Source organism: Parus major, chromosome 3 (assembly GCF_001522545.3).
Source record: "Parus major isolate Abel chromosome 3, Parus_major1.1, whole genome shotgun sequence".
NCBI classification, from domain to species: Eukaryota; Metazoa; Chordata; class Aves; order Passeriformes; family Paridae; genus Parus; species Parus major.
The window spans coordinates 89,111,793-89,135,814 of NC_031770.1; the positions used below are offsets into that span (position 1 = coordinate 89,111,793).

General features: G+C 35.2%; 1 protein-coding gene across 1 annotated transcript in view; it reads left to right on the plus strand.

Annotated features, from left to right (window-relative positions):
* The window catches only part of HMGCLL1 (3-hydroxymethyl-3-methylglutaryl-CoA lyase like 1), a 74,411-nt gene that overhangs the window by 21,173 nt on the left and 29,216 nt on the right, over nt 1-24,022 (plus strand). Inside the window, exons 2-6 of the mRNA XM_015622482.3 lie at nt 465-542; nt 1,489-1,596; nt 5,012-5,107; nt 6,323-6,471; nt 20,492-20,555. Of these exons, the coding sequence (XP_015477968.1) occupies nt 465-542; nt 1,489-1,596; nt 5,012-5,107; nt 6,323-6,471; nt 20,492-20,555 (495 nt within the window). The remainder of the gene's footprint in view (nt 1-464; nt 543-1,488; nt 1,597-5,011; nt 5,108-6,322; nt 6,472-20,491; nt 20,556-24,022) is intronic.

Consider the following 24,022-nt stretch of genomic DNA (forward strand, 5'->3'; position numbering starts at 1 on the left):
CTTTAATTTTTCATTAATAATCTCTTTAACATTTCTTGACTGCTATGTTCTTTTCAGATTTATAGCCAAGTCTTGCAAACGTTTACAAAGAAGTACCTGTTTAGTTAAATTGAGAACATTCAGTTATAAGTTTGGAGGACTGGATTGTTCATTGGAAAGATTTTTGAAATGGAAATATTTCTCTCTGTAAAACTCAATGTTCATTTAAGGTTCTATATACATTTTTAATAAACTTTTGTGACCAAAAAGGAGCAATGGAACATTCACTAACTCCTGTTTTTAACTTTTATTCCTTAGGTCAAGGTGTGGAACATACTCTCACAGATTTTTAAATGCGCTGAGCAAACTTAATGTTGATAATATAACTTTATACCCTGAATCATATAAAAGGACAAGTACAAGCTGTGCCTTTTGATCTTGGTGACCTTAATGGGTTTTTATTTCAGTATTGATTTTTATTTCAGGAACCTCAAGCATCTGGTCTGCCTGAGTACATAAAGATTGTAGAAGTTGGGCCGAGGGATGGTTTACAAAATGAAAAGGTAACTTTTCTCTTTTTATTTTTGTGTGTGCTTTGACTTGGATGTTAGCATTATTTTCATTGTGTAGAACATGTCCATCCTGTTAAATATATCTATTTTCATATTGATAACTTTCCTTTATATTAGAATGAAAGTGTATTCCTATTTACCCAGCTTTCAGATCATGTAATTTCTTTCTATACTTGGCTGTCTAGCCTTTCTGTTACTCAACATTTCTTTTTACTGGAATTTGTCTTGTCAGTCAGTAACATTCTGTCATGACATAATTGGTAAACACTATGAAACACTGGCTATCTTTGTAACTTGTGTTTCTGCTTCAAGTGTTAATGTAGAAGGGGTAGTGAAATAGGTTTTGTCATGCGTCTTGCTGGAGAGACAGGGGAAAAAAAATATTGCTCTTTTGATAGCATTATTTGCCTGAAGGGAGGGGAAGGGAAATTGCTTCGTAGGGAAGCAGGGAAGAAGATTGAAAGAGATTATGGGGTACATGTGTAGAAACAGTCATCTATTTCCACAAATGGGAGGATAAGATCACATACATTGTTACTGATATCAGAGATACTAGTGGTATTAGCAGAATAAGAGTTACTCTGCCTCAGCTGTGCAACTTTTTTCCTCCCATTTTTTGCTGGTCACACTGTTAGTATTTCCTTTGTCAGTTCTTGCTAGTTTGGTGTTTAGTTAATAAGAAATAACGAGGACAGGTCTATAATAAGTTACACAGAAGTGCTTCCTTTTGTGATGGACAGAAAATGGAGTAAGATCATTGTATACTGCCTAGTACCTTCCTTATACTTCCTTCTTTCAGGAAACGGTAATTATGGTAAAATGTGTAAGTCTAGTTCATTATTTTTAAAAAAGTATTGATTATGTACAGGAAACATTTGTCTTACAAAAGTTTCTTATGCATGAAATACTTCGCTAAAGTATATCTTCATGTCTATAGATGATAGTCCCAACTGATACAAAAATTGAGTTCATCAACCAGCTTTCCAAAACAGGCCTGCCTGCAATAGAAGTGACCAGTTTTGTTTCATCCAAATGGGTACCTCAGGTATGTAAAATCATCTTCATTCAGAACTATTTCAGTTTAAGTGACATTCCATTTATTTATGTAACATTAATTTGAAAATAGAGATTTGGGATGGTGGCACAACATTAATATAATTTAATGTTGTTCCTACTTCTTTGCTACTCTTCTAAAACTAGTAGTCATTGATGTAAAAAAGAAAATTACTATACGTTATTTTCTTTTTCTCTAAATGAAATACAGTTTTCCACGTTTGGAAATGTGTTTGGAAGATCTAAATTTGGGACTTCTGTATATGTAGTAGTAAGGCACATTACTTATTTTGGAGTTCTACCACTCTAGCAGCAACTACACTTAATTTTTTGTAAGATTGTAATGATTTGCTTATTATTTTTCTAGAATTAATTTTTACATTTGCTAGAATGCAGCAGAAACCTAGCCTTTCTTGAATTGGCAGCAGAACTGCGTTGGCATTATCTAATGCCATGTTTCCATTTGAGATTTAACACTGCAAATTCAGGCTTAGTCCTGAAGTTTAATATTTAACACCTCTTTGTATTAAAATAATTAATTGCAAATTAATTATTTTCTGCAAATAAGGAAATAAATAAATACTTGTATATGTAATTTAAACTATTCTTCAAGAAACTGCACACTTGTTTGTACAGGAGCATTTGAATACTTTATATTGGACAAGGAGCAATATAAGTTACTTAAAAATTAAAACAAGAAGTTAATTAATTTGAGAAAATACTTCCATTTTAACAATGTCTATTGCATGTTGCAATCTGACAAAATGCAAATAAAAGTTTTTACATTTTAAACTGAGAATAGATCCTGGGCCTGGCCTGTATTCTAGGCTTTTCTCTGAGAAAAGCATAGTACAGCCATGCTTCTTCATGAGTTAGCAAAGCAAATTGTACAACACTCTGAGGGACTCCTTTGCTTTATTTAAGTGCTCTCAGGGTCACCAGGGAAGAGTCTAGAAGAAAGATAATAGGAAAGGCCAACAGAAGAGTGACAATGCAGAATTTCTTTGGCGTCAGTACAGGGGCAATGATATCTTGTCTGCTAAACTGGAAAAGTTTAAGTTTTTCTAGTGCCATCACACTTTGCCAGTTACTGCAACGGAGCATAATGTAGTTTTTTAAATGTTAGAAGAACAAGTCTGAAGCAAAGGTGTATTTCTTCCTTTCTTAATTATTTCCTTCTCCTGTGAGCCTTTACGAGGACCAAATTTAGCACAAGTTTGTCAGTTTAAAAGAAAATGAGCAATCCCTTCTTCTCTTAAATCCATTTCTGAATACTTTAATAGCTTAGTGTTTATTATTATTTATTTATTTGAGTTTTTTTTTTAATTTTTATTTAAAAGATAAGATTGTGTTGCTTTGACAGAGAGTGCACTTTTGACTTTTTCTTTGCTCTTTCTTTTTTTCATAGGTCATGGGAATAGAATTTACTATGAGGGTTTAGATCACTCATTCACTTATTTCTGTTTTTAGTATTTTATACCATTTTGGTATTTAAAATGGCATTTTATGGTTTCCCATCCACTGTTGTTTTTGGCAAAAATTTTTTTTTTACTGAAAAATCTAAAAGAAAAAGTTTCGCAGTAGCAAGGTGCCATATAAAACAGGATCCCACACCTATAACATAAACAGCTAAAAAGTATAAATATCTACTATTAGGAAGCTTATTTTTTAAGAAATTGGGAAAAGAAATATATTAATACAATTTAAAATCTTATAACATGCAATATGTGCAAAGTTGGGATTTTACTTACAGGAAAAATAACAATGGGACAGATTCAATACATATAATATTATTTGGATCTGGCAGGTTTATACTGGTTGAAAAAGTATCATTTTGGCTTTCCAGTATATTTTAAGACAGGCTATAATTGTGGAGAGTGAATTTAATTCCAGCATTCACCATTTAATTTATCATTTGGTTTCAGACATTCTTTTTTGCCCTGAGAAATGTAGCTACTACTTTTATTAAATTTAGGAATGAAAAATTGTTCCTAAAATACTAACAAGAGATTTTTGTGATGTTATCAGACCAATTTAATTCACATAGGAGCAAATACAAAACGTTTTGTGCTATCACTTATTTCCTGATAAGAAACAAGTTGTGTCTGGCTTTAAAACACTTCTTGCACCATGTATCCACTTCCTTATAGATATATGTTGGGTTTATATTTGAAGATGAATACATGGATTTTTCTGATATTTTTAATCCATTCATTTTCATAGAAGGAAGCCGGTGACAGGAAGATTCCAGGTTATAAGTAGTATTCTTAGTTAATAATGTTTTATAATTTAATATCATGTATTTAGAATTGTGGTACTACATAGCTATCAATAACATATCTGCTGAAAGTAAGGAGTAATAAAACCTCATAAAACCTCATGTATATTTTCACATGGTACTTCTCAAAATACTTTTCACCAGCGTGGAAAAAACAGAAATCCAACATAATAGTATTTGCTTGAGAGATTGCTTCTATGAGAACTCATTTAAAAAGCATTTAAAATGCACTATTCTTTTTTTTAAAACTCAGAATCTTTAAGACATTAAATAAGAGGGATATGTTTTATTAATTGTATTGTTTTCAGGTATGCACACCACAGAAAAAATTTGGTTTTAACCCACTTCTTTTAAGAAAATGTGCTTATCTAAAGAATCTGCCTTTTATTAAATGAGTAAGTGTTTAATTCATCTTCTTCATTAGTACAGGGAGTATATTTAATCTTGAATGTATGAGAAAAATGTAAGAGTATCTTAAAAAGGCAGATTTTATTTTGTGAGGGGAGACTAAGGAAAACAAGTACTCTGATTTTTGCTATAATAAAGAAGTATTTTCTTATTTAGAAAGAAACTTCTGAATATATTAAAACTGCACTATGTGGACAACTGGATTTTGCTTTATTCTTAAGAATATACATGTTTAGTCTTCAAATGTTCTGATTACAGTATTGAGTAATTCAAGTTCAGTTATGCTTACCATTGTGAAGTTGCATTTATCAGTGCTGAAGTTTTCAAGATTTCTATGATTTTTAAATCTCAGCTATTCTGTTAATTTCACCTATTAAGTCCAGTGACACAAAATACAGGTTGCTGTAACACTTTATGAACAGCATGATCATGTCTGTCCATTTATGATGCACATTATATTTTTACAAATACACACAAAGGAACACTGTAGAAGTCTTAGCCCCAGTTCTATAATCAGATAGATCTAAAAAGATCACAAGACAAATAGTCAGAAATAAAGAAATTAAAAAAGAGTATTTGTATAAAGTCAGTTTAACCACTTTATTGTTAGACTTTTTGTATGAACTATACAAGTAATGACGGCACAACCACAGTCTAAGTAAATTTCTGTTTAGCTATGTAAAATCAGAAAATAACTGTTGATCAATACAAATTATTTTAGATGGCAGATCACAAAGAAGTAATGAGTGGTATTGAGCGGCATCCTGGAGTACAGTATCCCGTTCTTACACCTAATCTTCAAGGTTTTCATTCTGCTGTAAGTGCCTTCGTAAGAGTTGTCCACATTTACCTCTTTTATGTTGCAGATACTTTCTGTTCAGTACCAGAAACTAGCTTTTTAATGTTAGAAGTAAGCTGTAGTTTTTTTTCACTGAAAAATTCAGTTCCTGTAATGAGATATCTGTTAAAACAGAAACCTGTGCATAGCTGACTTAAGTATTGACAGACAGATTATAGTGCTACAACTTTGCCTCTGTGGTAGCCTGTATGAGTTTAATTGTGCTTTATCTCTATCCTGTATTTAGTGATATAATGAAGGGAAAACAATGAAACAATAGTTGTAGATTATTCCTGCATTCTTCCTTGTTGATGTTTTTTTCCCTCTGTTTGAAAGAATATTTGTCTCTGAATTGTCTCTGTTGCTGAATTTTAGACATTACCCTGCAGAGAGTAAATGCAAAAACTTCATACTTTTTCACTGAACAAGAGTGTTATTCTGACTGGAGAGTGGGAGTTAGTTAGTTAACTATTCTCCTAAGCTTAAAAGTTTTCTTCTATCAGCTGGCTTTCTGCCTTCTAGTTTGCCTCATGTTAGTTGATTTACTGAGGTACTGAATACAAGCTCAGGCTAATTGCCTGTTCAGTGAAGTCACCACATTTACACATTTTCTAGACTGGTGTTTGCTCTGAGACTTCTCTCAGCAGACTCTCATGTACACATTTTCCATATTATCCTTATTGACTGTGACACCAAGACCAATGGAGCCCTTGATCCTAGAGTTGGCTCTAACAAGGAAATCCCTGTTGGTTATTGTTGCTGCTCTAGGCACATGCACACAGAGAGCTTTCCCAAGAATGACTTCCTGGTATTCAGGAGGAACAGACAGTGTGAGAGTTGTTGTATGGTCTTTTCCTTTTCTGAAAAGATGAATGTAGATATCAATCATTGTTGTTTGTATAGGTGATTCATGTGATTTCTTACATATTATTACCTTTATCATTCATCATTTAAACACGTTTAACTAATTGCTAAGAAGAGGCAGAAAATATGCCATAGTGAGTGATCACAAAATTTTATTCAATCTATCTGTATGCTCTAGCTTAAAAAAAAATTGGAATTAAAGTTAGATTTTAGATATGGATGATATACTTAATGTACTTTAAAATTTTAGAATTCTATACAGAATTAAATGCCTAATCTAATACTTTAATATAATGTTATGATTCTGTTTTCTTTAAATGTATTTTTTAGATTGCAGCAGGAGCTACAGAAGTCTCAGTATTTGGTGCAGCATCTGAATCTTTTAGCAAAATGAATATTAATTGTTCAATTGAAGAAAGCATGGAAAGGTTTGAAGAAGTCACTAAATCTGCAAGGAATATGAATATTCCAGTGCGTGGGTAAATATACAGATTCTGAAGTAATACAGAGTGACTGGAGTCATTGTTACAGGGACTATTTGGTACCAGTAGAAAAGTTTATCACCAAATTTTTACAATTTAGATGAATTGTAATAATTGTCTTTTCAGTGATTTTTATTTTTAAGATTGAATATACTTAGTTATTTTTGCATTTTTAGCTACTGATGGTGACTCTTCTGCTGTGGAAGTTGAAAAAGGAAGGCTGTGTTTATGAAAGTTCATTATTCTAATTAATTTTTACTATCACAGATGACAATAAAATTTTTTTTGTGCTGTTGAGAATTCGTAACTGTGGTACCTTAATAAAATGCCCTAGAAATTTTTATTTTATTGTAGAATTCATAATATATCACTACATACATTGCAGCATCAAGGTATAAAAGTGAGAAAACAAATTTACTCCAAAGAAAAAACTTTTTCTATATATAAATTATTTTGAAAACCCAGACATTGTATTTTTTGAGTCTCTAGTTCATGAAACTAGAATTGTCCAGCATTTATTTTTTAACTTAAAATTATCCTGAATGGTACTCACCCTTGAAAAGTATAGATTTTCATTTCCATTTTCTTTTGCATCACAGGTAAGACCTACTTACCTAAGAGTAATTGTGAAGGTCCTTGTGATTATTTGTGAAGGTCCTTGTGATGTAGAAGGGCTCATATAGATTCAAGGGGAAATTCAGCAGAGAATCTAATCTAATCTACTAGGATTAGAATCTACTTAATCCTAATCTACTAGGATTGCTAGTAGTTTAAATTACATCATGCTCAGAAAATACCTGGACTTGAAAATAGGTAGAGGTAGATACCTCAGAGACTAAGTACTTGAAAATCAGTCTGCAAATAAATACTGGTTTCTCTCTTTTTTCCAGAAATAGTGATGAGGTAATGCTACTGCACGTTTTTTTTCCACAGCAGTGTGTGGTTGTTTGGGCATTTGCCTTAAGAACAGGAAATCTGATTTCTGGTTATACCTGTGCCCCAGAGGATCACAGAACAGCAGTATGGTTTAGGTTGAGAGAAGACTCTGGAGACCATCTTGTCCAACCCCAGGATTTGTGGATGATGATTGGCAAAAAACCTGAGCCTAGCAGTGTGTGCTCACAGCCCTGAAAACCAGTTGTGTCCTGGGCTGTATCAAAAGCAGCATGGCCAGCAGGGTGAGGGAGGAGATTCTGCCCCTCCACTCTGCTCTCATGAGAAGCCACCTAGAGTGCTGCATAGCGTTCTGTTCCCCTGGCACCAGAAGGACAAGATGGAACTGTTGGAGCAAGTCCAGCAGAGGTACTGAAGCATGGTTCAAGGTCAGGCTGAGAAAGCTGACTCTGTTCAGCCTGGAGAAGAGGTTTTGTGGAGACCTCATAGCAACTTTCCAGTATCTGAAGAGATCTGCAGGGAAGCCAGAGGGGGACTCTTCGCCAGGAACTGTAATGATAGGACAAGAGGGAAAAGCTTCAAGATGAAAGAGTAGGTTTCAGTTAAACACTAGGAAGACGTCCTTTACTGTGAGAGTGATGAGGCACTGGCACAGGTTTCCCAGAGATGTTGTGGATGCTGTATCCCTGGAGGTGTTGTTCAGGGCCAGTTGGATGGAGCTCTGAGCAACCTGATCTATTGGATGGAGGTGTTCCTGCCCATTTCAGAGGTGTTGAAACTAGATGATCTTTAAGGTCCCTTTCGACCCAAACCATACTGTGCTTCCATGATTTTCACACACACACACAAGAGCTAACCAAGGATTGCTCATAAATGCTTGGGTTGTTTTTCTTTAGCCTGGGTGTATTTCAGGAGGAAAATCACCAAATAGAGAAGTAAGGACATTTGCTGTATTAAGAAATAGTAACAGTTACAGTAAAGAGAGTTTAAATACTTTTTCCAGTTGCTAATCTGCCAATAAAGTCATGATTTGCCTGTTACTTAAAATCTCACTACCACCACTGTGTATCACATTTTTTCTGAAACAAAATTCTGATCTGAGAACATAACTAGCAATTTGAGTTCTCCAGGAGGATTAAGCTCAGGGATGTCTGAACTTTAGATCTCAGACAGGTGTGGCTAAAGGAGTAGGCAGTCAATTCAGGCAAAACAGCAAGTGTATAGCAACAAACCTTATCCACTTGCAAACATTTTTACACTAAACTTCTGTTTTCTGTTTTTTTCAGATGTCTAGGCATGTCAGGAGATATTTTCTATTTCATATTCTTGCATTTAACTAATAAAATTCAACTAAATGGTACAATGTAGGCAACCAACCATCCTCAAAAGCCTATGTATTGTCAAAGTTTTTGGATTATTATAGAGGATGTCAAAAAAAGGGACTTTTCAGCTTGTCCATAAGATGTAAATTGTAGGTGATGAAGAAGCCCCTGTGGGTTACTGTAGATTTGCTTTCTGCTTAAAATGTTAACTTGTCTTCCGTGCACTATATTTCACATGTTTAAAAAAGTGTCAGCTTGGTGCTTTTCCCCCTGACAGATTATGTCTACTGCATTTGTAACATACCAGAAGCAATTATTGTGGCACTGATATGCTGATGTGATGGAAGTAACTGTTTCCATGACAGGATTCTACAACATTCCCAAACATTTATTGTCTGCTATCTAACAAACGGTGTGGCTTTTATTTTACTTCACAGAGAAAAAAACAAAAAACAACAAAAACCACCAAAAACGTAGAAGAACAGTATAGAAAAAAAATATAAAGAATGAAAACAAAACAAAGAGGTAAAAGGGAAGAATATCAAGAACCAGGTGGTGATGCAAACAAAACGCTACAGAGATGAAGAGAAAAGAGATAATTGAACTCAGGGAATATACAATCAGATTATATTTTGAAAGCACTTATTTTGTGTATCCAGTACAGATATCTCTAATTTCAGTGCAATATGCAAACATAAGATAAACTTCATACAGTACACACTGGAAAACTTCATTGAGTCTGTCATGCCAAGCACTGGATGTTACAGAACACTTCAACAGAGAACTGCTTAATATCAGATAAGCTACAAAGTGAGCAGATTCAGATCTGTGAATGGAAATTATGTAAGTGCTCTCCAGCTATAGCTTTCTTCCTTAGGCTTACAGGGCTAGGAAAAGTGAATCATTCAGAATTAAATAGCCATTAACATAATAATTCAATTTGTGGGATTCTAATGAAGTAAAGGATCCAAATAGAGAGGATATGTATATTGAAGCTACATTTATGTGAATGTTACAAGTATCTTCATCACATTATATTAGTTTGAGAATTAATTTATCCCCTAAAAAATAGAGATTGAGGAACAAGAGGTAAGATGATGAAGGAATGTTACACTTTAACAAATTGAAATGTTTAAGAGAGAGCTGCTGGTATTTTTCCAAGGGTGATCTAATACAACTCAATAATAAAGTAGCCAATCTGCTAAAAACCTGCTGAGAATCTAAATTGCAGAATTTGGAGCCTTATTTCATAAGAAAAAACCCTTTCTGAGGCAATAATTCTTGGTATCCACTGAACCTCGATTTCAGCATATGAAAATATTGGAAAGAAGGTTTTGAACACTGTAATAAGTTAGAAGATAAAAGAGAACTGGTTAACCCCATAAATTTGGATTTTAAGTACACTTTTAAAAAATCCAGACCAGGAAGATTTTGAGGAGTCAAAATAGTAATTAATGAGAAATAAAACAGTACATGGATCAGACTCTAGGCAAATACGTTTTAAAGAGAATAATTACAAAGTATTGTGATATTTTGACTCATGTCCGTCCCTGTTCATACTCATTCAGGTGCAGTCCTCATGAGTTGCACAGTTACAGAAGTCTGTGGGAAGCATTGAGACAGAATGATTGCTCAGAAATAATAACCAAAAGGGATTGTTTAGTATCCATATACTTCACTACTTTCTTTAAATCTCTGGTGTATTTTCTTGAGTAGAATTCTGAAGACCAGAAAAAAAAATAGCAGAAGCCTGAATATGGAGAGGATTCAAAATTCACATTATTCTTTTTTAATAGTTGATCTCCCAGCAGTAGAATAAAGGTCTAGAAGGTGGACTTAAAACTTCTATTTAGTCAAGAAATGAAAAAAATAACAGTAAAGAAGAAGCATCAGTTTTGAATGCCAAATCCAGGAAGTAAATCTGTTTACAACATTTCAGATGCTTGTGGCGGGGAGGTTATAGAAGCAGTCTGACATTTCAGACTTGATCCTGGAAAATTAAACTATGATTTTCTCTGGTAGAAAAGTCTGCACTACTATAGGGAATTCATTAGTACTTGAGAGAAAATACTTTATTAGCTCCCAAATATTGCAGTTCATTTGAAAGACTTCTGGAGTTTTTCATTGCATTTAATGAGATCAAACACTCAGAGAAGTGTTTCTCTTCCTCAAAGAGAAAAAATGAAAAGATAATCAGAAAATAAAACTTAAACTGAGATTTCATAGAAGTACTCGGTGCAATCTGGATGACTTCTTCCTGGAAATAAAACAATCAAAAAAGAATTCACTATTAATGTCTGTGATATATGATCCCCTATTTAGCTGCTGCTGCAGAAGCTGCTTTTAGTGACAGATACACTAAATGGCATTCTGGTATCCTGATTCCATGCAATATTTTTTAGAAGCTGATGCAGTCAAGGGTTTGTGGTAAGTTTTTTTTTTGATATTCTGTGTCTGAATAGGTGCTCATGGTTTGACTGATCGTTACTCAACTGAAGATTAGTTTCAGTTCTTTTGTTGTGCGGCTATTATTTACTGAAAATAATTATATATTGTTTTTTTTCACTATTGTTGTAACATGATCTTGACCACACAAGCCTGAGCTTGTCATCCTAAATTTTCTAGTAGTTACTAGAGAGAATTAGGCAACCTTCTTGGTGTGGTTTACTGTATGTGCTTTTTAAAAGTACCTGCCATAGGATAAGATGAAACACTCTCTGGATGATCCATCCTTTTGGCTGCAAAGGAGTTTGGTCCATCCAGTGTTGGTCATTCTATAGGTGGCCTGTCTAAGCCTAGGCTGTGGATGACTATCTCTGATATCAGGAGAAAAAACAAATTAATCCTGTCCTACCTCTGCATAGGCAAAGGATTAGGACCTTGTAACTTGTGTAAATTACAAGAAATAGAAGAAATGTATTAATAGGCTTTGTGCTGCAAGGTGTCACAAAATGAAGCTGTTGACTGTACAGAGAAAGATTTTTACTCTGTGGATTTAGTTTTTAATCACCCTTTTAGACATTGGCTGATTTAAAGAACCATACCCAAAACCTGCAGCCCTTCCTCAAGCAAGCTCCCAGGACCACACATTTTAAATTATAATATAAATTTTGTAGGCTAAATATTTTGCTAGAATTACTAAAGTAATAAAAATAATAATATGCATAAACTGGATTTGTGTTCATTTCAATACAGAGATTGTTTCCTTTATAAAGCATTATTATTGTTTAAAGCATTATTTATTTGCAGGAAATGGATAATTTTATACCTTGCCCTAACTCCATATTTGAGCAGTTGAAAAATACTTCCAAAAATAATTTTAAGGGGTTCAAATTGTATTTCCTATTTTTTCTGGCAATTTACAATTTATGTAGTGAGCATAAATCATTGGCAATCCTTGAATCTTATGAAAAATGCACTCAAATAGTTGAAACTAAACTTTAGGTTTTCACGTCTTACTGTTACTACAGCTGCACTAACATTGACTCCATCATCATCCAGAAAATTTATGTTGTCAGCTGTCACATTTAAAATCTGTAGTGCAGTCCACAATTTTCTAAATGTTTACTAAATCAGTTCAAATGTTTATGAAGAACTGAAATGTTGCATATGGTCTTAGAAGTTAGACCATTTATTAGCATCATAAAGGGGTAGGGTTATGTTGGTTTTTCTTTGGGGCTTTGGGTTTTTTGGGAGTTTTTTTATTACATGCATAAAAACTTTACAATAACATCTGTGACACACTCTGTGAAGACGCTGAGCCAAATCAGTTATGAACTGTGTGGTCAGCTAATTATTACTGTGTGTGTTTTACATGTAAAAGTGACACAAAATAGTGCTAGTTTTATATTTGCACCTTGCAATGCATAATTCTGGTACCATTTAAAATATCACAGCTTATTCAGTGATTAAAAATTAAGCCTTAACAGCCAGGATTGATAAAAATTGTGAGAAATGGTAACTGGGAGTAGTCACTTGGATTGTCCTTTAACTTGTGTATCATGAATGTATATATGAAGAAAATGTTGAGTCAATTCTGAATAAGCTGGTTTCTTCCGAGTTAATGTGTTCCATTAATCTAGAGTCTTCTAAGTTAATGTATTCCAAAATTTAAAAAGACACAGGAATTAATTGCATTTAGTGCAATAGAACAGTAAAGGAAGTAAGGACTGGTATTTTTTTTTCTTTTCCAAAAGTGGTGCTTTGGGTCCTCTGACCATGACAATCAGACTATATCCCTCTGAAACATTCAATACTATATAGGACCGCCTTATTCCTAATAAAAAATGAACCAGGGATATAAGCCTGAAAGGTTGTAATTTTCTTCCTCTACTAAAAGAACCACTTCTCCATGGCCAACAATTAAAAACTGTATTTATGTCCCAGACCTGAAAAATTTTCATATGAATACCTCTTTTAGGGCCATTTGTTCAAATGTGAATGTATATGCAAATGTTTAGAGGCTCAGTGTTAAAAAACCAGCCACAAGTGATTGCTGTAGAATACCTCTAGAGACATTTCCTTACAAAGCTGCTGCTTCATAAATTGAAGCACATGTAATCACACATTAATTCTGAGATGCTATATGTAATTTCTTTGTTTATGTCCTGTGCCTCTTAAGAATGGGTTTTATGGTGCAGTTCATAGTACATAAAAGCATTTTGAAATGTATCACTATTTGGCTTGCGTCTGTCTTTGTACAGAATTCAAATACTGGTTGATATGCTTGAAAGAAAGCAATATTTTTTCCATAACAAATAGATAACAAACTATGTTGTGTTATTGTTATTGTTATTGTTATTGTTATTATTATTATTACTATCACCTTTTATTTGGTTTCAGAAACTAATAGTGATGCCTGTTTTGTTTATAAAGACACATCCAGATTATCTAAAACTCCTGATTATCAAGATAATCAGATCTTTGTAATTCAGTTCAATGATGTTCTTTTTTTCTTCTTTTATTACAGTCCATCCTAAATGACTTCAAGTTGAGATATTTGGTTGGCCTTACAGTAGTGAATCTTTTATATGTCATTAGAAATACCATAAGATAAACTCAACAATTCAATTTTGCACAAATACATACAGTTTGAAGCTGTGTGTGTCTTACAAATACAGACAGAAACTCAGAACTCATATTTTCTGGTATTCTGGAATACTTAGGGCTCAAATACACATTTTTTCACATTGCTTTAGATTGCCCATTTTAAAGACTACGCTGTGTAGTTTAGCATACTCAGAATTATTTTGAGAATATTGTGATTTATACTGTTACTACTTTTCGAGATAGTAAAACCAGTCTAACACCTTCATGTCACTATATTTGGGGTTATGGAAAGAATAAAATGTAGATGAGCGTTTAATAGACTTGGAAGAAACATGTTTTTGTATGTGAATGATAAAGAAATCTACAGTGTTATGCAGTGTTAAGCCAGCTGCATAACCAGTGCACTAGAGAAGTTTAAGAATCCAGAGATTGCTGGGATGTGGGGACTTAGTGAATTTCTTTGTACTGGGAACAGTTAAAGAAAAGGATCTTGGAGTCATTGTAGTGACTCTGTTGTACTGGATGATTGCAGTATGTGAAGGTTTTCCTGAGGAATAAAGTTATACCAACTTTTTCCCATTGTTTTTGTACCGGCAGAGAGAAAATAGTATTGGCAGGCCAGAAGAGCTGTTTTAAAAAGAAAAAAAAAAGAGTAATCCCTGTGGGATGTGAACATAATCCCCATGTCTTCTTACAGGGTGGTGTAAATCAGATGTGAAATGTTAGTATGTAATGATAAGGTAACAATGTGATGTGTTTGCTAGTATATTACTGATAGCTCCATAGGTAACCTGAGAGAGTTATTGAAATTTAAATGGTTAAGCGGACCTTCATTATTGTAAAAGTTTGGTTATATTTTTAGAGAAGTAACTATTTTCTGGAACAGTTCACAATTTAACAGTGTTTTTTTGGCATTAAAAGATATTAACAAATATTTTTTTCTGTAGTATTCACTGAGAAAAGGATATGTATTACTTGTAACTGGGCACTAAAAGATCCTGGCCCTATTTACACATTTTGGACTTGGCTTAGAGAATCTGTTTCTGGAAGATTCTCCTTTCTCTCTCTCTCCTCTATTCTTTGTGTTTTCTCTCTCCCTACAGTAATGATTCTGTTTTTAACAAATGGTTTTCTTTGCAAAGAGACAGAATAGATCAGCCTTAATATTATGAATGATAGGCATGTACATTTTAGCACAAACATCCAATAAAAATAAATACATCTGCAGTGAACATGGTAAATTATATGCAAACTTACACTATAATAATAAACAGGAAACAGCAGCATCTGAGTCTGCAACTGGCTTCTCAGGAGGCTTCATGCTTCCAGCTGTGGTAGCAGCTGTGGATCTGGCTCTGGGGCTTCTGCTGAAATAAGTTGACAAAGGGCTGATTACAACATGGAGTTCAGTTTCTGCTTGAATTCATTTTCCTTTTAACACACTTAAATTAAGTGTGTTTAAGTTAAGAAATGTTTGCTCATTTACCCTGTTTGTGGTTTTATATCCTTCACTTCACAGGCACTGGGCTGATGTAATTATCACCATTCCTAGTGACCTTGATCATGGGGACCTTGTACTGTCTATTCCATTTGTGGAACACTGAAATTTGGTTTTGGCATACTGGAAGAAATTGAAAACTCTCTTCCTCTTCCTTCTCCCTCCCCATCCCCAGAGACTGTTCAGCATTTTTGTGCAAAATATTACACAGTAAAGTTGATGTGAGGGTTTTTTGTTGTTGTTGTTGTTTTTGTTTTATGTGCATAGGGAACAATTTAGTAGAAGATTGATACTCATCTGCAGTGAAACCTGCAGACAGACAAGAGACTGGGTAAACTTTGCAAGGTGAAAAAAGTAGAAAACTTTTTATCACTTTTTTTAAAGGGAAATATTCTGATTTCTCAAAACTTGAGTGAGCAAAACAGTGTATACCTGTGAGTTGCTAAAGCAGCTGTATCAAGGTGCTCACTTGCAAGTCTTTCCACCTCTGGCTTCATAGGCTGTTTTCTTTTTTTGTGTGCTGAAGATGTAGTTAAGCTATGTCTGGCCTTTATTCAGCAAAGATTTAAGCACATACTTAGAATTAAACACTTCATTCCAGATTTCACTTTGTGCACTCTCAGATATTTGCTTCTGCTCTCATACTGTGGAGTGTCTCTGGTGAATATTCTGAGACTGGGACAGTTTTTTCATTATGGTATATTTTTTTCTTTCAGTCCTGCTATCTTTTTAGAAAACAGCTGTATTCTCCAACTTAATTGAATTCACAAATTAAATCCCAATTGCCTCTGTAATTTATTGCTCAAACTCTTCTCTTTCCTCTGCTGCTTTTCTTCACATAGGATCTTGCTTTTACTCCTAAGAAAAATAGATACCATATTCTCTTCCTTCTGTCCTTTCTCCTCCACTGTCAGAGCAGCAGAAGTTTCTTGTCTACTTTCCATCTGTACCCCCTCCACTTGCCCCAGTGACCCCATGTTCTGTTCTTCCTCTTACTTCTTCCCTCCCTTACTCTCTTTCTTAACCTCTCGCTGTCCTCTGGCTCTTTTCCACTTGCAATATAAGCAAGCATTTGCCTCTTAAAAATTGCACCTTTGACCCTACTTGGTTCTTCATATCATATCTCATCGCCTATCTCTTCTTCATTCCTAAGCTCATTGAAGGCGCTGTTTATAATTACTGTCTGGAGACCCTCTTCTGTGATTCCCTCCTATAACTCCTACACTTTGGCTTCTGTTCCTTGCTTGCAACTGCAACAGCTCTCACCAAACTCCCTGATGACAAGATCTCGGAAACAGTAGTCTATCCTCATTCTTCTTGATTTGTCTGCAGTTGACCAGACTATTCCTTTAACTTGTGTCTTCTATTGCTCTCTGTGGCTCTGTCTTGGTAATTTTCTTCTTTCCAAGTAGTTCTGCAGAATGCCCTTCAAAGTTGTTTCCCATGTTGGACTAATGTGGGTGGAGGTCCTGGGGCTCTGATTTGATTGCATTTTAATGCCCTATGGGTTCTTTTGTTCCCAAATATTAAAGAAAATTATAACAGACAAATTTATAGATAACAAATAAATAGCTTTGTGTTGAAACCTATTTCCTCACACATTCACTTAATGGTTTATAAACACACAAATGCAATTACAAAACATTCCATTCAGCACTGCCTTAATTCTAGATATACTGGCAAGTACTCAGACCAGGCACATGATTATCTTTGCTCTTTCACACAGACATGCATGTTTTCTCCTTTGACGTGCTCTGTGTTCCCCCACTAGCAGTACTCAGTGCTTGCCTGCATATGTTCCAGCTTGTGTGTAGTTTTCTGCAACTTCCTATAAGAATACAGCAAGACCTTTTCAACAAGAATTCTACAGGGCTTCATCTTAGGCTCTGTGTTCTGCAACATCTTCATAAATGACTTGGACATAGGACTGGAAGGTATACTAAGCAAGTTTGCAAATGACACAAAACTGTGAGGAACTGTCAGCTCCCTTGAAAGCAGGGAAGCCCTGCAGAGAGACATTGACAAGTTAGAGGGCTGGGTGATCACCAGCCATATGAAGGGATTGTGCCAGGTTCTGCACCTGGGATGGGGCAACCCTGGATGTATGGACAGCCTGGGGAGTGAGATGCTGGAAAGCAGTGCCCCAGAAAGGGACCTGGAGGTCCTGGTTGATGGCAAGTTGAACATGAGCCAGCAGTGCCCTGGCAGCCCGAGCAGGACCAGCCCTGTCCTGGGGACATCAGGCCCAGCATGGCCAGCCAGGCAAGGGAGGGGATTGTCCTGCTCTGCTCTGCACTGGGGCACCCTCACTTCGAGTGCTGAGGGCAGGTCTGGGTGCCACAATATAAGAAAGATATTTGTGAGCATTCAAAGAAGGGAAACAAAGATGGTGAAGGGCCTTGAGGGGAAGCTGTATGAGGAGCAGCTGAGGGCACTTGGTCTGTTCAGCCTGGAGGAGACTGAGGGGAGACCTCACTGCAGTTACAGCTTCTTGTGAGGGGAGGAGGAGGGGCAGGCACTGATCTCTTCTCTGTGGTGACAGTGACAGGGCCTGAGGGAATGGCCTGAAGTTGTGCCAGGGGAGGTTTAGGTTGGATATCAGGAGAAGGTTCTTCACCCAGAGGGTGGTTGGGACTGGAACAGGCTCCCCAGGGAGATGATCACAGCACCAAGTCTGACAGTTTGAGAATCATTTAGACAATGTTCTCAGCCACATGAGGTGACTCTTGGGGATGGTGCTGTGCCGGGTCCAGGAGCTGGACTTGGTGATCTTTGTGAGTCTCTTCCAGCTCAGCTTATTTTGTGATTCTGTCTGCTATTTTATGTCCTCTATTAAAAATGCTTATCCTGATACATGTCTGGAGTGCACTTTACTCTTTTATAGCTACATTTTAAGTATTTTGCTTTCAAATTTAATGTTATCACCACATCTCTACTTTTTATTCCAACTCATTAAATGAAAATATTAGAAAAAATTCAGCCAAGCTCATTCTTGATGAACTCTACTGAAAATTTGTTTTTTTCATTCTCTACAGGACTTCGTTGTCTCTGTGGAAGAAAGTTCTTTTCCTGTCAAATTCTTTCAGTAATCCCTATTTTCTCCAGTTTAATATTGAATATCAGATGCCCAGATAGATTACATCTACCATACTTTCCTTGTTTAAAATGTCAGTTTAGTCACAATGGTGTAAGTATGCAGAGAGTTCATAATCTCAAACAGATTTGTGTATTGTAGTAGGCAGATTCCTCAGGTCACCACATACTTTCATACCCCAGCAGGCCCAGCTGAATTATGTGAGCTCAGGCAAGTTACTGCTCTCTGGTGTGAACCACAGGGAGTATTCTGTTGTTCTCTAGATACCTTTTGGCCTGCTTTTACTTTTGTTTGTCCTACTCCATTCCAGATGTCATTCATGCCACATTATCACTACCAAATACTTGTCTTCTTGATCTATGTAGCTTTTAGGAACTTGTTAAGATATGTAAGTAAATGGAACATGTTCACACACTTATTATATGTTTTGCATTTACTTTGTACTGTTCTTAATCACTTTGCAAAACGTACTGTGTCTGATATTGAAAATAATTTCAGTAGGTGTATGCAGTCACTAGCTCAAGGCGCAGTAGTATTATGTAAAAAGGAATCCTTTGGGTCTGAAATCCTTCATGCTTAGTTTAATTTGAAAAACTATGCATAAAAAAAATTAAGGAAATTATCCTTCATTGCTTTTGAGTTATGTGTCACTGAAAATCGGACAGTGTTCAACTGTTAACAGTAGCTACATTTTTATCTTTAATGTAGATATGAGAATACAGAACTTTAGAATTTAAACAGTGACATCTAAATTGGGGCTGATAGTTAATGAATTCTGTGGCCAAGTTTCAAAAACCTGGTTTTCATAATGACATTGAAATCATGCCTAGTAGGCATCTGGATTAGAATTATGGGCAGGATGTAATGGACCCAACCACTTTTGTGGAAAGCAAATTCATTTCCATTTCTTTGTCAAAGCTAATCAAGCTCTTTTTAGATTTAAGGTTTGCTTCATTCTTACCATTAATTCTAGTGAGCCAGCACCATGCTTTCATATAAGGGATGAAATATACACTATGCATTAAAATGTGGAATTTTTTTTCGCAATTTGTTTTTGCGTGTTACTGATCCTAATTTCACATTCTATCAATCAGTTTCTCCTTCAACTGCAAAGAAACAATACATCCTTTACCCCACGGACCTTGACTACGTACAAACTGGCATCTGTTCAATCCCTTTTGCATTATACAGTGTATAATTTTACATTATATTCTTCAGTGTTGAGCGAAAGGGAATGATGGGAGATCGATGAAGGCTCTTGTTCTCTTTTTAAGCAGTTGAGCAACCTCCCACTGGGACTGGGGCTCTGCAGGCCTCTGAATCTGTTGTAAATCCTTTTACAGTCACACTTTTGATTTTGACTGGATGTTTCTGGTTAGTTTAACCATATTCCTGATCAATTTAAGATACACAATTAGAAGTTTAATTAGAATTTCATGGCTCTTAATTGTCATTAAAAAGAGGAAATTTAAACTGAATTCTATGCTAATAGAACATTTGGGCTGAACAACGGAAGTTTAGTTGTGGCTTTCAGTTTTTATTCTTTGTGGATCCCATAGCTGCTGAGGGACACAGTTTGGCTTCTCAGTTTCTTCTTGTCCCAAGGCATACCTAAGTTACAGCTTGCAATGGAGCTATAATTCTTATGGGACACTGGGACAGAAATGCCAGAACAGAGAGAGTGAAAGCTTCCTCATTCACCACAGTTCTGATGAGATGATGGGGTTGTCGGAAGTAGTCTGTGTCCGTGGTTGCTCACTATGATCTGGGTAGGTAGTACAAGGAAGAAAGTGACATCTTCTTCTGAATACTTTGTGAAAGCAAGGCAAGGCGAAGTTTGAGCTGGCTCTTGCAACTTCAGAAGGAAATACCAATAAAAACTGAATCTCCTACAACATTGTAAACTTGACCAAATTGCCAGTCTTTTACAATTCGTGACATACTGAGCATAATTAAAGCTATGCATCACTATTCCATGATCTGAAAGGAAAATTGATAAACCTTCTGTTTACATCTGATATAACTTTAACTTTCATTCAAATCTTTATTCTACATTGACTGGTTTATATGTTCAAAATTATACTTAACTTTTTTTTTGATGTAACATGGCTGAATACAGATGCATATAAGACAGAACATTTTGTGTTCTTTTTGTTACAGGTATGTGTCCTGTGCCTTGGGATGCCCATATGAAGGAAATGTTGTACCAGATAAAGTGGCAGAAGTAAGAGTGAATTTCTGGCTTGCTTTTTTTAATGAACCAAAAAATACATTTTAAAATATCTATAATTAATTTTCTCTACCTAATCATAAAAAATATCTTTAATGGATAAAATTCAAGGAAAACAAGCAAAAATTCTAGCTAATGCTAAAACTTGGTGCATAACTTCGCTTAACCATATACAGTCAAATGTGAGAAAAATAGTATATTTTGATTGTTATCAGTCATGAGAAAAAACATGCACTCTTTCATCTAGAAAGAAGGTAAGAAATTACTTAAGGAAATAGACTCAAGCACATATGTCAGTGGACAGTTGTACTAGAGGGTTTCCAGCACAGCTTCTTGCTTTTAAATCCATTTAATGCTGGAATAAACACACTGTGCTTCAGGTGAGGGTCATGTGATCGACACATGAACCAAAACTCATCCCCAATATAATTTCTTAAATTGCTCTAGTTCCATGATGGAATAAGTTGCATCTTTCTTCCCTGTCCCTTTTTTTCCCATTTAGAATAAAGGATAAGGAAGAAGATCTCTTAGTCCAGCCTTTTTTCCAGAAGAGAAATGAGTGAAACACAAGTGTAAAATTTTGCAGGAGGGCAAAAAGGGCATCAAAGCTTAAATGGAGAGGTAAAAAAGAAAGTGGAGTAAAAATTTCCAAGAGACTTAAGGCAGGACATGCTGGCCTTCCACCTAGAGACAAACTTGTCTTCTCTGTTACACTTAATCGCCTATTTTTGTTGATCTAGCAGAATATCCAAACTGTTATTTTTTAATTTGTAGCACTAGCAGCTAGTCAACATTTATCTGATATTTATCTGTGTGGGTGGTTTTCAAGTCCTGTTCTCCAGATCCTGTTCTCCTGCATCTTCTTCTAGTATGCACTCCAGATGAAATTTGTGATAATACTTCTCCCACACCATCCACACATACTCGGACTCTTTTGGAAAATAAAAAGAAAAAAGAAAAAAGAAAAGCTAATTTGGAAGGTGCCCAGTATTTCTAAATTTATTGCTTTAATATGAAGTGAGGGATAGAAATGACACAGCTTTAGTTAGAGCAGTGATGACATACTGCTTACCATGTTCCCCAGCAGGCTTCTTTCCATGTGTTGCTTGTTTTTTACTGACTCTCCTTGCACAGAAGAGATCCTTCTCAGTATACCACTGGGATTGCTGTTTAATGTTCCAGACCTGCAAAATTTTACTCACACAGCTATTTTATTCTCTATATTCATCCTAATGTATTCTTGCATACCTGTATACCACTGTGTATATGTTCATGAATAAAAGCTACTGCATTAAATTTATTAATTCCATCCCTGATTCAGAAAACTCTGCTGTGTATATAGAAGCATCTAGTGTATTTTATGTAAATACATCCACAGAATCAACATTATCAGAACTACTGGCTGAGTTGCTGAACTTCAGAGTGCTGCTGCTCTGGTCATCATCTTATTGGGATGTGAGCATTTTGACTCTGTGTGTATTGGAATCAGCAGCTATGATTGAAAGATTTAGGCAGTTGCTCCTGCAGCCAGTAACAGTAGCCATTTTTATATTTTTTTAAACAAAAGATTTTTTTTAACTGAAGCAAAAGCAGTTAGAAGAGGTGGATTATTTTAAACTACATGCATTATTACAGATTGTCACAGACTACATTAATTTCTAGCATCCTAGATACATACCTACGCATAGTAATCTAGTGAGTGAAAAATTCAGATGCCTTCAGACTTGTAGAATTTAACAGGTATATTTGTATGGTTCTTTAAAATAAACAAACAAGCAAACTGTTTTCATATCCTAAAATAAATTGCCTAGTCTTATTACTCTACTGATTCTTGAATGGCAGTCACTGTTTAAACATTTGTTATTTTGTGGCTTGAGTCACTGCTTAACCATTTATCATTTTGCAGTTCAACTTTAGGCATATAAAGCTTGAAAGTTGTTGGAAGCACTGTATAACATCCTTGAAGCCAGTTGTATAATCTATTATCATATAATTCCATCATATTCTTGGCTGTTTTTATCTTTCTGCCTGCTTATTTCTTACTTTAGCTTTCTTTTAACCTAAAGCAGTGAATTAAGTAGATTAAATATTATCCAGGACACATCCTGATCAAATTATAGAAAATGTGTTTACTCTTGTTTGAATATTGTTGCATCAATAAAGTTTCCCTTACAGCACAAGAACTGCAGGTTTTTTAGATTGTTAGTTGCATTAAATAGATTTATATAAATAAATCTATATATATAGATTAATAATAATCTATATAAATAGATCTACACAAATAAATCTATAGCTGGATTATCAGCTTTCATATTGAATATAAGAGTATAGTTTTAGATATTATTTCCAGGAGTAGGACTGTTCACGTGCTTAAGATGTTGCAGTGCTGCTTCCCCAGTTCCCATTTTGATCAATACCTGGTGTCGAGGGGACAAGGTTCCCAAGGGAAGTAGCACAAGATTCATGCATAGCAAAACTGATTAATGCTGCAGAGCACAACCTTGTTTAATCAACAAAGCTGCAAGCTCATAATAACATTCAGATTACATAGAAAAAACAGTGTGTTCTTTTCTCCCACACTCTCCTCCTAAAAATCCACATTGAAAACTTACAAAACTATAACTAAGAAGCTGTCTTTTACTATGGTAGAATAGAAAATTCAGTACAAAAACTCCCATTCAGCTTCCAAGCATACTTATTCTTCTTTAAATTAAATATATATCTCTTTTTAAGGATCGTGTTAAGTTTAGATCATGACATGGCAGTGATGATGCTCATCTTGTTAACAGCTTCACACTCTCTTCTTCCATCTTTCAGAACTCTGCATTCAGGAAGCTGAAAGGCCTAAGGACTGAGCATGAAAAAAGTGAATGCAATATGATTTCTTGCAGTTTATATACCTTATGACTTTAAGTTATGACTAAGATGCTCATCTAGAAAAACTTTGAATCATGCATTAAACAGAACAGGGGAAAAAATGCAGTACATTTCTTCACCCTGATCTTAAAGAAACACTAAGGTTTGGAGTTTAACTGAATGTAATTCACCACTAACTGCAGATGATCTTTTTTTTTTCTTTACAAAAGTTGTCTAGTTTAAATGCCTGCTATATTTTGATGATATAAAAATATCATCAAAATATATGTCATCAAAATTTCTGTGAGATTAATCCTTTGCATTCCAGTGAATGTCCCTTTCTTAAAATGTATGTTGAATTTATGTGTGTATGAATCAGGTAATCTGAGTTTAAAGCACAGTTTTACCACATTTGCAATAGTCATAACACTTCCAAGTCTTAAGCAGGATGATTCAGACCATTTGAAGTTCTTTTTCAGCTGTTTGAATTAAGTGAACAGCAATATTAATCCAGCACTTCCGAGACTGCTGGTGCAGCACTTTGTCCACTTCCTCAGACATGCTTGCAGCAATCCCACCGATGAAGTCCTGGAATTGTTTTAACA